Source organism: Pecten maximus, chromosome 7 (assembly GCF_902652985.1).
Source record: "Pecten maximus chromosome 7, xPecMax1.1, whole genome shotgun sequence".
NCBI classification, from domain to species: domain Eukaryota; kingdom Metazoa; phylum Mollusca; class Bivalvia; order Pectinida; family Pectinidae; genus Pecten; species Pecten maximus.
Genome location: NC_047021.1, coordinates 32,463,601 through 32,481,699, shown reverse-complemented (window position 1 = coordinate 32,481,699; position 18,099 = coordinate 32,463,601). Strand labels below are relative to the sequence as shown.

Here is an 18,099-nt window from a genome sequence, read left to right as displayed (position 1 = left end):
AGATATGGTGAGAGTTTTTTTGTGGTATAACACATAGAGAGCCTGTTTTGTAGTTTGTGGATGAGAAGCCTATTTTGTAGTTTGTGGATAAGAAGCCTCTTTTGTAGTTTGTGGATAAGAAGCCTGTTTTGTAGTTTGTAGATAAGAAGCCTGTTTTGTAGTTTGTGGGTAAGAAGCCTGTTTTGTAGTTTGTGGATGAGAAGCCTATTTTGTAGTTTGTGGATGAGAAGCCTGTTTTGTAGTTTGTGGATAAGAAGCCTGTTTTGTAGTTTGTGGATAAGAAGCCTATTTTGTAGTTTGTAGATAAGAAGCCTGTTTTGTAGTTTGTGGATAAGAAGCCTGTTTTGTAGTTTGTGGATGAGAAGCCTATTTTGTAGTTTGTGGATGAGAAGCCTGTTTTGTAGTTTGTGGATAAGAAGCCTGTTTTGTAGTTTGTGGATGAGACGCCTGTTTTGTAGTTTGTGGATAAGAAGCCTGTTTTGTAGTTTGTGGATAAGAAGCCTGTTCTGTAGTTTGTGGATGAGACGCCTGTTCTGTAGTTTGTGGGTAAGAAGCCTGTTTTGTAGTTTGTGGATAAGAAGCCTGTTCTGTAGTTTGTGGATAAGAAGCCTGTTCTGTAGTTTGTGGGTAAGAAGCCTGTTTAGTTTGTGGATAAAAAGCCTGTTTTGTAGTTTGTGGATAAGAAGCCTGTTTTGTAGTTTGTAGATAAGAAGCCTATTTTGTAGTTTGTAGATAAGAAGCCTGTTCTGTAGTTTGCAGATGAGAAGCCTGTTTTGTAGTTTGTGGATGAGAAGCCTATTTTGTAGTTTGTGGATAAGAAGCCTGTTTTGTAGTTTGTGGATAAGAAGCCTGTTTTGTAGTTTGTGGATAAGAAGCCTGTTTTGTAGTTTGTGGATAAGAAGCCTGTTTTGTAGTTTGTGGATGAGAAGCCTGTTTTGTAGTTTGTGGATGAGATGCCTATTTTGTAGTTTGTGGATGAGAAGCCTGTTTTGTAATTTGTGGTGTCTGAATTGAATTGATGTAGAATTTTGTGGTATTCATGGAGACTGTTCATTAGTTTGTGGTATCTGAAGTTATGTAGAATTTTGTGGTATATCTAGATACTCTTTTGTCATTTGTGGTGTCTGAATTGATGTAGACTTTTGTCTATAAGAGCCTGGGGTTTTGTCACATGGTCGCTGTTGGATAGTTTGCAGCCCCAGATTAACAGATGTACAGTTGAGTGTAGACTAAAGGTTACACAAAGTGCACTCGGAGTGCACTCGGAGTGCACTCCGTTTGGACTCCAGGTAAACTTGGAGTGCACTCGGAGTGCACTCCAAGTTTACCTGGAGTCCTATCAGGCCCCAAGCCTACCTGGGTCCACATGTATCAAATGTACCTGTAACCAAGTACATATATACATAAATATATAGATAGATGTATACTCTTATACATTTAGACTCCTTAAACATGTAACAATAAGATATGTGTTACTGTTTTATCTTTGTATATATCATCTTATTATTTTGTTGGGTCATTTTTCGTTGGTTAACTAACAGCATCTATATATATAATATAATAGATTTTTTCTATTAGTAAACCCTAAATAAAATGAATAGATCTGGCACTTCGTTGAAAAATGTATGATAGCATTCCTTTGATTTGAAGAGTTTTAACAAGCCACGTCAATTAGTAGAAAATTGGCAATAAACAAAAATGTATATAAATTTGGCAAGTTGTTTGTGGTCTCTCAAAATGTAGAGTTTGATTGTGTACTGGACATAACTTGTACTCGAAGTACTAAGTACTGTTTTTAATATATTTCAAATACTTTTCTTCCAACAGTTTATATTTATCTTAACATACAATAAAAAAGAAAGGTTTTTTTTTATCACCTGGGTAGCATATTCCGGATCTAATGTCTAATTTTGATTTACAGTTTAACATCAGACTTACATTTCTATTTGGTAAACCAACTTTTTTTTTGTTATGCCTGCCTCATTAAATCCAGGTCATACATGGAGTCCTTTAACAGTTATATCAGATACATCCTCCTCCTCCCCCCCCCCCCCCCCCCCCCCCCCCAACTTCCAGGTCAATATTTACCTGTATATCAAGCATGATTACAGGGGTGTGGAGAAAAGACAGACTTACACTGACCCCAATAATGACCCCTTCCTCCAAGTTTACCTCGTAAGGTGTGAAGATCTGTACAGGTGTACACACGGTCATCTAACTAGATAAAGACCCCCTTAATTGTTAGATGGAAACTGGTCATCACACCTTACCTTTACCTAGCCCGAGTTTCCTCTGGCCCTGACACACACCATGTCTGGTGTAATATGGTGTCAGGGCCAGAGGAAACTCCGGCTAACCTTTATCAAGGTCTTATAGAAATATAGGTACAGACTTGTGACGGTCGATATCTGACACTTTTGAAATTATATGATTGTCCATTCCTATTACAGTATTATTAAAACAGTTATAAGTCATTTATAGAAAAAAAAAATATTTGAAAAAAAAAAATTCAAACTGGTACTATTACTTTATGTCTTTGATATTATAATGGAAGCATGTATAGAGTATTAGAGGTCAATATGTAAATCAACATAGATTGATATAATTTTCATGTTTGAGTTAAGTAAATACTTATCAAACATTCCATACACCAACTGCAGCGGGCCTTATGCATTTTTTTTTTAAAGTTTGAACATTTAATTTTGTGATTTTATAATTGGCTTGAACAACCATTGTACATTCATGACCTGTATCTGTTACATACAATGTATGAGTGACACATATCATGATAGATATTGACTGAATGGGATAGAAAAAGATGTAGTTCCAACAGGTCAGTTTTACAGGTAAATGGTACATAGGTTGCCGTGTCCAACTGCCCTGAGGCAAATTTTACCGCAGGCTCTATACTCTTATTTCCTGGATGAGAACAATGTGTACTAATTACGGGTATAAAGCTATAGGTTGGTTTTGGGAAATGGTGAATTTACATTCATAATACCATTTTGAATTACACTGATTTTTTTTTTTTACTTCGTTTAATCTCTTTCTTTACAATTATTTTTTTAAAGCAATATCTTTATATTTTTGAATCTTACAAGATAAGAACTGCATCATTTCTTAATTTGATTTGCATTAATTTTTTTTGAACTTATATCATTCAACATTGTACCTCTACATACCGGACACCTGCATAAACCAGCCAATACGTTTGGTCTCAAGGACTTATGGTTTAGACAGGTTACAATGTAATAAGAAACAGCTTATTTTTACTTTCTAATTTCAGTAAAGAATGACTTCATTTCAATAGAGTTTGTCTTCTTAAACCTGTTAACCAATTTGTTAATGGTTTTACAACTTATCTTGACATTTCCACCTTAATTACACTGGTATTTAGTTTATACATGTAATTTTGGTCTGATTAAGGCCTCTCAAATGGAGAGCTACAGTCCTTTCCTTCAAGTCAGGAGATAATCTTACTGTTCTGTTAATTGGCCTGAGGTTATAACACTGTGACCCTGTTTTGCACAGCTTCATCATTTGAAGCCATACAGTGACAGTATTGACACAGGTATTTCTGTGAACTCAGGACAGTACCTGTAGCTGGCTCCTAAAACTCACCTGGCACAGTATCAGGGGTGTCAGGCCAGAGTCAGTCATGCATGACCAATAATAATAGCAATTAAACAGATACTGTCATTTATTATGGGTAGTCCAGAACTACATACTTGTGTGTACGTTATGTCAGAACATTAATTTAACTAGATAATGCTCGTAAATATGTACAGTTGTAAATGTATATTTTTCTAATGATACATTTTAATATATATAACCTATTATATATCAACTAAAATGATTGTTCATTTTATAATTACTTGCCTGAATTGAGTACATATATGTAGAGAATGTCTTATATGAAAAAAACACATAATTCATTAAATACTGTAAACTTTCAATATTTTGAATAATCAATAACGTAATATAGATATATTATCTGAACTTCCTTTACAGTCATGATATATGTACAGTAATAAATATTCTAATTGAAATAATTTTCAATTCCTTAATAAAATGAAATACAATTTACTTACATCTTAATGAAATATGAATTAACTTTCATAGAAACCTGATTATAGCATAAATTGTATAACTGTCTTTTATGGATCTTAATAAATATAAATTTAACATGTACAGTGTAGGCATTTTTTTTTATTACCATGTATTAACAATAAAAGAAATATTCCGAGTAGACTAAACAAATGTTAATAGTAATATTAACAGAACAAAAGTAATTTGTAAAAATCTATTTATTTATATGTAAATTATATTAAAAGCATCAAAGTATTAATATATATATATGATATAGTCTGATTATAGAACTGGGTAGGCATGGTGTCTTATAGGACTCCAGTTAGACTCGGAGTCCACTTGGAGTGCACTCCAAGTTTACCTGGAGTCCAAACGGAGTGCACTCCAAGTCCAAATGGAGTGCACTCGGAGTGCACTTGGGTGTAACCTTTAGTCTACACTCAACTGTAGCTGTTCGTTATTGATATTTCCACCAATTGACTTGTGCTGAAGGGATTATGAAAAAGTACTGTGAAAATTGAGAGTCTAGTCTAGACATTGCTGAGGTGTTGAACCTTATTTGATTGTAAGGTCTAAGAATGGCTAGTTATCGGTCAGTATTGATTTCACTGGTCAGTTCTGGTATAATAATGGCTGGGGCTGACTGCCCAGTCATGGTACAGAATAATCATGGAAACAAACAGCCTCTCCTCAGTAAATTAAAGAAATTCTATTACCATGGTAATGTAAGTGATTTTGTCTTTTGTCGAATTAATTCCAAAAGAGATCTGAAATAGGGTTTTATGTGAGCCCGCTGCTTGTATTGACCTAACCATGCCTTGTTCACTCCGGAACCGTAGTATTGATCCAGTAGGTCAGAATGGTGGTAAAAATAGCCAGTGGAAGGTATTTCCTTCAAGGAGTCTTCCATTTTAGTATTCCCGACTATTAATCTCAGTCTATATCAATCACATCGTTGTCTTATACTGTAAAAACATTATGGGCTATTGGAACAGATTTCAAATCTGTACCTGCAGCATTTTTGGAATTTTTATTTTCACATAATTTTTCTTCTGAAATGAGAGCTGTCATGTGTCCATGACAGTTGTTAAATAGATACCTTTAGAATCATGGCAGGTTTCTATGTTAAGCTGTGAAGGTCATTTGTATGAGGAATTTTTTGTGCCTAGGATAAAATTAGGAAAGACTTTAAAATGACCTTTGTTTCAATACGATAGCAATCACCCTGTCAATTCGATGGCATTCTCTGTAATATGAACATTTACCGTGCTTTTTTTTAAAGTCACCCTGTCAATTCGATGGCCTTTGCTTCAATATGAACATTTACCCTGCTTTTTTTGAAGTCATCCTGCCAATTAAATGGATGCAGATAAAGCCTCTCAGTCGTTGATGAACCTTCAACAATTCTTTTTCTTTTGTAGTTTATAGTTACACAATGTGTTTTCAATACAGGAACTTTACTCTAGTTAGCTGCCATTACATTATAAGATGGGTTTCAAGTGTGTTCTTGGAATGTTTCATAATTTGTTACAATGCAATATTATCAACATATGTATATGTTGCGTAATGTATTTGTTTGAATGTATCGCATTAAAACAATATAATGACCTAGGGTACGCGATGTAACGATAAATTGCATGGTACATTCCCAGTTTTACCAGTGTTATTAAGTACACTACAGAATTTCATACGAAGATAAAAAGACGATGCACTAGGCCTTAAGTGTAGATACACATGCTTGTAGCACTGTAACATAAGTATAATAGTGTTTTCAGACCTGGCTGGCTCAGTAAGGAGTTATGTGTGCCGGATAAAGCTCTAATGATCTGGTTCAGAGACCTGGGTGGTTTTGGATGGGATTCAAACCTGCCCTATTGGAGGTGTTGTGACCTTGGTCAGGTTTTTTTGAAGAGGTAAAATTCACTTGATTTCCTGTCCAGTATCCCTCACACATCTATAGAGTTCTGTTCTTTTCCAAGTTGATAAAAGTCATTAAATTGATCCAGATCCTTTGCTGTCAATTGCGTATCTCATTCCTTAGGACATATATAGTGAAACAATTGTGGTTGCCTGTAAGGAAGTAAAATTGGATGTAAGGTAGTTGATTGCTTTGCAAAGCTTTGATGAAAAGATGGTTTTAATATAAAGGGGAGATTACTCTTTATGGTTCAGCTCCAGGAAGCATACCAGTAAACACAATAAACAGCTACTATGTCTGTATCTTTATGTTTTTACACTGCCTACCTATGTCTTGTGGTTTATGTTTCTTGGAAAATGAGGATACAAACTTGTCTGTGCTGTTGTGGACAAGACACTTTACCTTAATTGCTATGGATGGCATTTGATGGGTCTCCTGTATGTTTTTCAGTATGGTAGTCACCAACTACTACATTGAGACACTTCTTTCAGCTCCCAAACCCCTTCTTCCAAGATGACCCTGGTTGTCAGGGGATAAACACAGCAAACAAGAAGTGTCTGTATGGCATTGTCAGAGAATGGACAGACTGGTGTTATAATGATACGCCATGTGGCCTGTAAAACTGCTATCGTCCTGTCAGAATAACTCCACAATAATTGACCCATTTGATGTCTTGGACAGTGGAAATTCTCCTGAAGCTCAGAGAATAAATAAAATGGACCAGATGTTACATTTGTGAGGCAGAGAAACTATAAACCTGAGAACCAACACCCTTTGTATGTTTACTTTATATCTCAGGGAGCAATGGAGATTGAATTGTAGTCTTCACCATTATCCTCTGGTAGATTTGTTTCCCTCTCCTCTCAACTTGACTTAAATCTGTCCCTGTGTAGATCACCGTTGTGTTTTTCATCCATACTGAAACAACCCTATGTTTTCTCTCCATTTACTGCTTGATACACCTACCCATGTCGTTTTGTGTTTTTCGGGAAGCTGAGAAACAAACCCATCTGTGCTGTCATGGTTGTGTCCTTGGGCAAGACACTTTTCCCTAATTGCTTTAGATGGAATGCGACAGGCCTTTCATATGTTGTTCAGTGAGGGAGTCACCAACTACCACGATGAGATCTTTATTCAAACAACAGACCCTGGCTGTTCACGGGGTGAAAACCTGGCTCTGTTGCCAGGAATTAGAGGAAACTTTGGAATAGTGGCTTACTATTAATATGTACACTGTAAAATTTGTTTGATCTTAAAGACATGTAAATATAAATATACGCAGGGGTCGATTACATTACAATTGATGACCAGACTGGTTGATATTGATTTTATCCTGTATTACAAGCATACTGGGTACTTTGGCCTTGATCCTAAGTCCCTGAAACTGTAATTTGTCTGAGATATTATGGTCCTTTATCATTGTGTGGAGTTTGATCAAAATCCCTCAAGGAATGAAGCCGACAGAGCCCTGACAAACGTTGGTGTTACATACAAGATCGATGGAGAGGAAACATATTATCATCCTCTGGGTTCATTACATCTACAGAATATATGTTTGCGACACAATGAGAAACCTTTCTGGTGATATTTAAAATTTTAGTATACGTTAGCTGATACTGAGATAAAAATAATATAATGAGGTTATTGATTCTGTTCTGAAAAGAAACAAATTTGAAGGTTGTATCAGTTTACCTTGGTTATTTTTACTTTGTAACTGAAGCAGAAATCGGTATTGAACAGTGGTTGAGATTGGAGACTAATGATGAATTGGTCAGAGGCTGGTTATCTGTCTAGACTGATTCATTCCTGATTTCTAAGACGTCCCCACAAATTGACTTGATTATTTGGAAAATTTGATGATATCTTTACTACAGAGCCTTGTGTTGTTACGTCATATATCCGTCAGTCCAGTGGAACATTGAAGGCATGAAAACCTGTATAGTTAGAAAGATAAGAAATATTTATTCTTTAATGGAAAAGGTTTTTCATTACTCAGGAGTAATTCAGATACTTAGGAAGAACTGATCGTATATATGTTCAGGAAGATTTGATTAGGTGTGGATATATTGGCGCCTAGTTGTATTCATAAATGTAATTTGTAAGGAGACATTGATGTCCACTTTCCATGATAAGAAAAATAATAATAAAAAAAAAAAATGTTAGACATTTCCTAAGTTGATAACATTTGTAATGTGTGCGAATTTGGTCAATGTTCATTTCTGGGATTTTGATAGGAAATTAACGACGGCTATTTGGACCTGTGTTGATGGTACAGTGAAACTTCGTTAACTCGAAGTCGACGGGACCACGAAAAAACTTCGAGTTATCCGAGTGTTCGAATTAAGCGAGTTATCGTTTTTGGTGAAAAGTTTGGTCAATATTTGTCAACATTATATAATCATTATAACTTCGCTCTGTCGCTCATCAGTTTAGTGTGAAGACTGGTCAATACATGTAAATATATATGTAATGTTTCGTCACTTGTCACTTGTAATTTGGTGTAGTTTTGCCGATATGCAGTCACGATAAAGTTTCTTTCACTTAGTCACTTCAATAACGATCTGATGTGCAAGTCATGTTTGCAAAAGGTAAACGATAAAACGGAATTCGACAAAATAACAAGTTATTAATGTCAAAACAAGTAACCGTTTAAGTTTAACACAGATTGTATAAAAAACGTAACAGAACCATTGCCTTTTATTGGACATATATAAAATACTGTTTGATCGGCCTACTTACTTTATATTGATAACCACGCCATTTCCATGTGTATTAGCACCGGAAGTTGGGCTGCGCATGTGCGTATAAAATGTTACTGTAACTGAGTTGTCGTTTTATCCGATTTAATAGACAGCACTGCCGTTACAGTTGTACTCTGAACACCTCGGCAGTAATTACGCTATTGTTTCAGCAGTTTAAAGATTTAATAGGCGCCGGTGACTGTGTCATTTCTACACCTGTAAAAACATCAGCCGGGTAGATCTACCGGTGTGTCAGAGATTAGTTCCGCTTGAGCGAACGGGTAGATGAGTTGTTGACTATCGTGTGTACTGATATCGGCGACCGCCTTGGGAAATTACCTGATGTAAGTAAAGCAGTACTTTTTATCACTAAGACTTGTTGTTATAAGATTCAACCGACAATTTCTTTTATGAATTTATGAAACACTTATAATAACATGTAGGTTAGTAGTGCCGATATGTTCAGTATTACAAACGGAATTTAGCTCTTAAAAAATGTCGGCGTTTGCCACCGATCGACGAAAATTATACTTCGAATTATTCGAACATTTCAAGTAGGATTTTTATTGTTGGGACCAAATTTTTACTTCGTATTATCCGAGTTTTTCGAGTTATCCGAATTCGAATTATCCGAGTTTTTTTTACTAAGATAAAGAGAGAATTCGGCCGGGACCGGCGAGGTACTTCGAGTTAAGCGGGGTATTCGAGTTATCCGAGTTCGAGTTAACGAAGTTCCACTGTATTATGATGTACAAATAACATATTTTGACTAGATGGTGAAAACAGAATGGTTCCTGAAATGTCACATTATACATTGCTTAGAAGTGTAAGATGATTTGATGTAAGTGTCTGGCGGCTTTTTGTTTTCCAGTTGTTATATTTATGATTAACCATGGGCTAGACATAACTGGCAAATGGGCATGTTTCCTGTTTTAGTCAGGAACAGGAAAGACTTCATGAGACATTCTTGTATATTCAGAATCAATTTGACATGGACAAGGGTGGACATAGCATAAGACAGCAAATAAAGACATAGGCAGATATGTCAGAGTTGAAAAAAAAAAATTAAAAATTAAAAAAAAAAATTTGTTGTGGTGAAATGAAGTGGTATTATTGGGAAGGAAATGATGTGTATCGTCACGCATGATTCATACAAGTGGGAAACTGTGATGATCAGATCAGCACTTGACTGGAGTAGTGATATATCATTACAAAAATCTTCAACAATTCTTTTACAAATGAGTGAAGGTTAAGCTACAAGGTGGGTGTACATATATGTGTAATATCCGGGCCCACATACTCTCTCTTACTCTTATTAGAAAGTTTTAGTAGCTGTAGAAGTTAACCATGAGTGCATTGTTCAAGTGTAACTAGCTATATCAGTATATACATAGTTCTGGTGTCACTTCATTTGTTTTTGTCATCATGTGATATGAACTGGGTATGTATATTTTCTGAAGAGCTTTAGTTTCCATCTTTACCATACCTGATTTGTTATATGTTCAGTAAGTATTTTCTTGTTTGATTTGTGTAAATATCATATACTAGCTAATATGCGAGCCATCATTGTACAATCCCTCTGTCAACAGCAGTAGCACGGAATTTGTTTTACCAATCTGTCAAATTATCCCGGATAATTGCTAACAAATTAGTTTCTATCAACAAGTTTAGCTTTGTTTCTGAAAGCTTTCAGGTTTTGTAGATAACCTACCAGAAAAAAAATGTTGCATTTTTTCTCAATTGTGTTTTAACACAAATATTTTATTATCAAATTCGCTGGTGATTAATATATTTAAAAATTGGATGTTATTGACTACTAACATCTGTGTATAAGTTAAACTGACAAAGTAAGTTGATGTGTAACATCAGACAGAAGCTGGTGGTCCCCAGACCTGTGTAAACACTATTATACCCTACTGTTTGCTTTCCTCTGTCCACGTGACAATGCTTTTGTTTACCCTAGCACAAGTGAAATAAAGCTTCCGTTTAGACTTTCTGATGTGGAGGAGATCGGTCAATTAGCAGAATATTCCACTTAATCTGGAGTTTACATAGGAGAGAAAGTTGTTTTTGTGTGGTTATGGAGGAAAGTGATTAATTTTGTGTTAAAAATAACACAGTATCGGGTGTTGGTATCTCCATTTCTTCTTTGTTGTTTAGCTTTCAATTTCAGAATTATAATTTGTTTACAAATTTATTTGGGTTGTTTATATACATGTACTTGTCACATTTTTTTTTTTTTTTTATATGAAATTCTTAGAAATCTGGAATGAAGAATGATTCTGATAGTCATACCACTCCACTTAACGTGGTATTTAGAAATCTGGAATGAAGAATGATTCTGATAGTAATACCAGTCCACTTCCCGGTACTTGACGTGGTAATGCATTGTCAGTTATCTATGTTTTGTTTTCCTGCATTTACCCTACATCTTGCTGGCCATTCAGGTAAACATTGATTGCACAGAGCTGGATGGCTGTGGTTTGAAATGGATTGCCTTATGTTGGTACCAATCCATTCCACTTTCATTCTTCAGTAACGGTGATGGCCACCGTCATGTCTCTTCTCTTTAAAATGTACATAATATATACAACAGAACACCATAACATTGTTTGGGGTACAGATTGTGATGGCTGAATAAAAGTTTGTTTGATGTTTCTTGTCAAAAATATTTCACATGGAATACATAAGACACACTGCTCAACGGTTATAAAATCCATGCAGTGTTAATGTAATGAGTTCCAATGCTACTAGGTTCAAATGATTTAGGAGATTTTAAATTAAGTTTCATGTCAACTTTATGGGTATTGCAATTGTGTGGCTGTTTCTGCAGCCTGGTTATATTGGGTGTTCTTCTTCCCTACATCACCAATCCACTCGATGGATAACGGTCAATAAATACACTAATTAAATCACTACCAGCGCAGCATATATGTATCGGCCAGAAATCTAGAACAAGCTGCGAACCAATGCAGCCCGCCTATATGAATGATGACAATGAAAATCAAATGTTTGCTTTATTCATTTTTTGTCAACTTAATTGGATAGAGTGAAAAAAAAAAGATTGATTGCAATAGTAGACTGTCTTACTTGATTAAAATTCTTGGGGGAAATGGAACTTCACTGTAGGATATTAATCCTGTACGTTTACTAGTGGATTCAAATAAATTACAACATTGCTTGTTTGTTTGTCACCATTTTGGTGTAAAGGAATGGTATACATTATTAGTTTAGCCTTTTCAACTTGTCTTCAGCAACATTGTTCTGTGGCGTTCTGCTTGTGATTGGACTGTCTAAGTGATATATACACCAGCATCATTAAATACAAATTACAAGCTTTTATTCCTGATATCAGGAATATTGTTTTTGATCCATTTGAGGTTTATTTTGTAACAAACTCATGCAAGTTTTAGGTTTGGGTAAATACATAAGTGAATTTTATATAAATGGAAATAAAAAGAAACTGTTATAAATTAATGAAAAGAAGGGACTGGTAATTAAACAGTCAGAATAGGAAGCTGGTGATTCCAAAGGCAAGAAAAGGAGGGAGGAAATTCAAAAGGAGGGTGGTAATATTAACAGCTGAAAGACAAGTGGTAATATGCTTATAGCCAGAAATGAGGCTGGTAATTTAGACAGCCAGATAAAGGAGGGTGGTGATACTAACAGCCAGAAATTAGGGTGGTAATACTATCAGCCAGAAATGAGGCTGGTAATTCAGACAGCCAGATAAAGGAGGGTGGTCATACTATCAGCCAGATAAAGGAGGGTGGTCATACTATCAGCCAGATAAAGGAGGGTGGTCATACTATCAGCCAGAAATTAGGGTGGTAATACTATCAGCCAGATAAAGGAGGGTGGTCATACTATCAGCCAGATAAAGGAGGGTGGTGATACTAACAGCCAGAAATTAGGGTGGTAATACTATCAGCCAGATAAAGGAGGGTGGTCATACTATCAGCCAGAAAAAGGAGGGCGGTTATACTAACAGCCAGATAAAGAAGGGTGGTAATACTAACAGCCAGAAAAAGGAGGGCGGTTATACTAACAGCCAGATAAAGGAGGGTGGTTATACTAACAGCCAGATAAAGGAGGGTGGTAATACTAACAGCCAGATAAAGAAGGGTGGTTATACTAACAGCCAGATAAAGGAGGGTGGTTATACTAACAGCCGAATAAAGGAGGGTGCATGGTAATACTTACAGCCAGAGATGAGGGTGTTAATGCAGATGGCAATAAAAGAAGGGTAGTTATTCCAACAGCCAGAAAAGGAGGGTGGTAATACCAACAGCCAGAAATACAGTGTTGCAATGGTAGGCCTACTGATGTACTGTTGAGGGTATTGTTATTCAGAGAGAAGTAGGTATAGTGCACTTTCTCTAAGGGGGCCCCCAGCCTATCATCCAACCAACAATTACGATCTGTTTTAAGCATCTTCTCGTTGTGTTGAGTCATGAGATAAAAGCGGAGGCCATTCCCGGACCCGATAGAGCCCGGGAGGCACCAAGCGGAACCAGGCTTATCCACACTATTGGATTCCCATTTGTAAATGACAGACACAGATGGAAAGGTCAGAGGCAGCTAAAAACTGTTATAATTGTTCCAAGATTCCCCGACTCGTCTGTGAAGTGCTTCAGTTTCTAGAACAATTTGTGCTTGTTGCGTGCATGCGTGGTGTTCATATTCTCATTTGCCATCTATTCAGGGGAGGTAATTCTATTTTGTAGATTAATTGCTTCATATTGACTCCACGTCCTGTGCTTGTTGCGTTGTGGTTTTCGACGATGGGTACCTTCGATTCTAGGGAGATAATTTTATTGGATACATTAAGTGCTTTTGACATTGTTGATTTCTATGTTGCTTTCTTGCACTTGTCGTATGGGGGCCAGTTTTGTAACCGGTTATTATTCTTTAGGGGAGATGATTGTGTTTTGCAGGCAACCCGCTTTGTATTGACTACAATTGTGCTTCTTGCATGTCTGTTCATGCTAATACTACTTTCTATTCAGGGGAAGTAATTTCATTTCACAGAAAAATGCTATGTAATGAAGTTTCACGTTAACTTTGTTAAATAGAGACGAGAAAGACAACTTTCGATGGTTTAGATTAGTCTTAAAACCAATACACTTAACTTAGGCAAAACCTTGAAAGCTGAGAAAAGTAGAAGTAATTATAGGAAGGGGGACGGGTTCTTTAGTAATTACATAACTGTTGGTCAAGAAGTTGATGTTTGATTGAAAGCAGAGAAATGTGTGTCCATCAGACTGTTTTGTAATATCAGGAAAATTAAATGAATGTGGAGATCGAACAACGCAGACACACAACATTTTCCTGCCAGGGAGCAAGGACTGTATTTGAATTTGCAAATTTGGTGACCTTTTGTGTGCCTTGCTGGAGAGACTTGATGGCTATTTCAGCCTTTCTATCAGTGTTAACTCAATCAGTATTCATCACTAGATTCTCCACAAGCCCAGGCTGTCTGACAGTGCTGGCACAGGCCAGATCACCTCATGTATGGTCTTCTTTGGAACAGCTTACAAGGTTTTCCTTCATAGTTCCCCAGAAATACAATAGAAATTTGTATCAAACCAACTGGAGAAATTTCATTTCAATAATAAAAAAAATTCAGTTTGAGATGCTTTTCAGAGTTTAGGTACATGAATGTTGTATAACTTGGTCTATATTGTTGTCGGGATCCATCAGGTGGAATGTAATCAAGGTTTATGTGAACAGCATTGCCATCTTATTCTGGTAAAAGAACTTGTCTCAATGTCTCAGTGGAGATCAAACTTAGACTGAAAGACAACATTCCCAGACCTCTTTGAAGATCAAATCTGAGATTTCAGGATACCAGTTCTCTACACAGGTCTCTTTGTATAAGCTATGGACAACATTCCAAGATCTTTTAGATTAAATCTTGAGATCTCAGGATACCAGTTCTCTACACAGGTCTCTTTGTATAAGCTATGGACAACATTCCAAGATCTTTTAGATTAAATCTGAGATCTTGGGATGTACATTTGCTTTTCGGCCTCCTTGAAAACCAAATCGGAGATCTCCAAATAAAGATTCTCTTCTCAGATCTATAATCTATAGAGGACACTTCCAGATTTGAAGATTAAATCTGAGATCTAAGATATCCATTCCCTACTGGGGTCTTCTTTAAGAATCAAGCTCAAATCTCTGAATGACATTTCTGATCTCCTTGAAGATCAAATCTCAGATCTTGGGATATAGGTTCTCTTCTTGGGTCACTTTGTATGACCTATAGACAACATTCCCAGATCTTGGAAGATCAAATCCGAGATCTCATGATATAGGTTCCCTTCTCGATTTTCCTTGAAGATCTTTTGATGCGATATCCCCTGGTAGAACTTCAAGAAGTATTTCACTCGAGGTTTACTGGTTATATCCTTAGGTCTTCTATGTTTTGAACCCATGCAAGATCAATAAAATATGTCTCCCAAGTCCTTTGTCAATCAGTTCATACACAACCAACACGAAGGCCTACTAATTTGTGGTATAAGAAGACCCCTACAGAGACAGTAGACTGACACATCAGACATCTTATACACTATTCATGTTTCATGCAGTCAATGTGCACTCACGAAGTCATTTGTATTCATAAATCATGCAGTTACAGAACATTGAACTGTACCGGTCCAAAACAGGAATTTGTTTTTTATCACCTTAAAGTCTATATTGTAAACTAAATGACCACACAAACCCAAAACACACATTTGTAATTGAAATATTGCATGTGTCTGGGGATTTCTCATACAGTTATCATTTTCTCATACAGAAATAACAGATTCAGCTAAAAACCCTATATAGACTCGTTAGAGAATCGGTCTGGTAGTGCGATACATCTGGGAGGGACTTAGCGGCCTGAAATGTGCCATAACCCTATATTTAGCAGTAGGAATTTCAAACCTTCATCCATTATTCATGGCCATGTTCATGGTTTATACATGCTATAAGTGATGCTGCACACTGGATTAGAATAGCAAAACACACTATTCCACCATAATTGAATTTATTTGTGAGAGTGGAGTCCTATTTTAGGAATTTTATTGCTGGTGTCTTCTGTGGGAGTACAGGAAGGATGTATTTCAACAGAACTAAGAGTAGGAAAGAGTCTATCCTATAGGGTTGAGAGGGGAAGGGATGTATGCTGTAGGATTGAAAGGGGAAGGGATGTATCATGTAGGATTGAGAGGGGAAGGGATGTATCATGTAGGATTGAGAGGGGAAGGGATGTATCATGTAGGATTGAGAGGGGAAGGGATGTATCATGTAGGATTGAGAGGGGAAGGGATGTATGCTGTAGGATTGAGAGGGGAACGGATGTATCCAGTAGGATTGAGAGGGGAACGGATGTATCATGTAGGATTGAGAGGGGAACGGATGTATCCTATAGGATTGAGAGGGGAACGGATGTATCATGTAGGATTGAGAGGGGAAGGGATGTATCATGTAGGATTGAGAGGGGAACGGATGTATCCAGTAGGATTGAGAGGGGAACGGATGTATCATGTAGGATTGAGAGGGGAACGGATGTATCTTATAGGGTTGAGAGGGGAATGGATGTATCATGTAGGATTGAGAGGGGAACGGATGTATCATGTAGGATTGAGAGGGGAACGGATGTATCATGTAGGATTGAGAGGGGAAGTGATGTATCATGTAGTATTGAGAGGGGAATGGATGTATCCTATAGGATTGAGAGGGGAACAGATGTATGCTGTAGAATTGAGAGGGAAACGGATGTATCATGTATGATTGAGAGGGGAACGGATGTATCATGTAGGATTTAGAGGGGAAGGGATGTATCATGTAGTATTGAGAGAGGAACGGATGTATCATGTAGGATTGAGAGAGGAAGGGATGTACGTATCATGTAGGATTGAGAGAGGAACGGATGTATCATGTAGGATTGAGAGGGGAACGGATGTATCTAGTAGGATTGAGAGGGGAACGGATGTATCATGTAGTATTGAGAGGGGAATGGATGTATCTAGTAGGATTGAGAGGGGAAGGGATGTATCTAGTAGGATTGAGAGGGAAAGGGATGTATCTAGTAGGATTGAGAGGGGAAGGGATGTATCATGTAGGATTGAAATGGGAAGGGATGTATCCTATAGGATTGAGAGAGGAAGGGATGTAGGCTGTAGGATTGAGAGGGCAACGGATGTATCCAGTAGGATTGAGAGGGGAAGGGATGTATCTAGTAGGATTGAGAGAGGAAGGGATGTATCTAGTAGGATTGAGAGGGAAGGGGTGTATCATGTAGGATTGAGAGGGGAAGGGATGTATCTAGTAGGATTGAGAGGGGAAGGGATGTATCATGTAGGATTGAGAGGGGAAGGGATGTATCTAGTAGGATTAAGAGGGGAAGGGATGTATCTAGTAAGATTGAGAGGGGAAGGGATGTATCTAGTAGGATTGAGAGGGAAAGGGACATAAGATTCAGAGGAGATGTGTTGTGGTTTTGTTTGTTGGTACTTCCATTGTTTAAGTCTTTTCTCTTTTTCTTATTATCAGAGTTTTGTCTGGAAATAGGATGTATCATTTCCTACCCGACCAGAATTATAAAGAATTACAATAGAAATTCTGTTTACTATGTATCTTCCAATTTGTTGTTTGAAGAAGGAAGAATTCCCTCCTCGAATATAATACAGGATTAGATTTGTAGCTACTGAAAAATGTTTATGGAATGCTGTTGACTGAGTATACTAATATGTTAAATATTGTCATTATAATATTAATATACTCAGTAATAGAACGATTTATACCATTCTCTAGGTTGGGGAAGATACTGAAAATACTAAGAAATGGAATTGAAGTTTGAACAGTTTTAAGTAATTTCTCTAACGATTTCCGCTGGAAATAAAGATATGTTTGAAATCTAAATCTTGCATAAAAATGCTTGAATACTATCAAAAATAAATCACATCACAGGTATGAATTCATAAAAGTGACAGACTTTATAAGGTTTTACTTGTGGTTTGAATCCTTTCATAAGCAGTCTATAATATTGAAAATAACTTCTTGCTTAAAGTATTGTTAATGTTGTTTCTGTTCATTGTTGCAGAATTTAAGAAGTGAAAATAGATAAAAACATACCAAGGATGGCGGAGGAAGACCACCCAGATGGAATAGCTCTTTCCCGGCATTCAGAGGGTCAGTATGGGGTCCCTCTCATGGAGCTCCGGGAGATGATGGAGCACAGAGGAAGTGAAGGCTACAACCTCATACAAACAAAGTACAACGGTGTCACCGAGTTGTGTCGCCTTTTATACACCTCTCCCATAGAAGGTAAGCTGTTGCAAGAGTATACGACAATTGTCT

At 36.8% G+C, this 18,099-nt stretch overlaps 1 protein-coding gene across 9 annotated transcripts in view; it reads left to right on the top strand.

Annotated features, from left to right (window-relative positions):
- The window catches only part of LOC117330606 (plasma membrane calcium-transporting ATPase 2-like), a 172,651-nt gene that overhangs the window by 86,967 nt on the left and 67,585 nt on the right, over window positions 1-18,099 (top strand). For 8 of the 9 annotated variants that reach the window (XM_033889029.1, XM_033889031.1, XM_033889023.1 and 5 more), the window contains one exon: window positions 17,843-18,066. In XM_033889029.1, the coding sequence (XP_033744920.1) occupies window positions 17,880-18,066 (187 nt within the window). In that variant the 5' untranslated portion in view covers window positions 17,843-17,879. Of the gene's footprint in view, window positions 1-10,238; window positions 10,254-17,842; window positions 18,067-18,099 lie in introns of those variants that run through there. The other variant, XM_033889026.1, reaches the window with a different exon arrangement.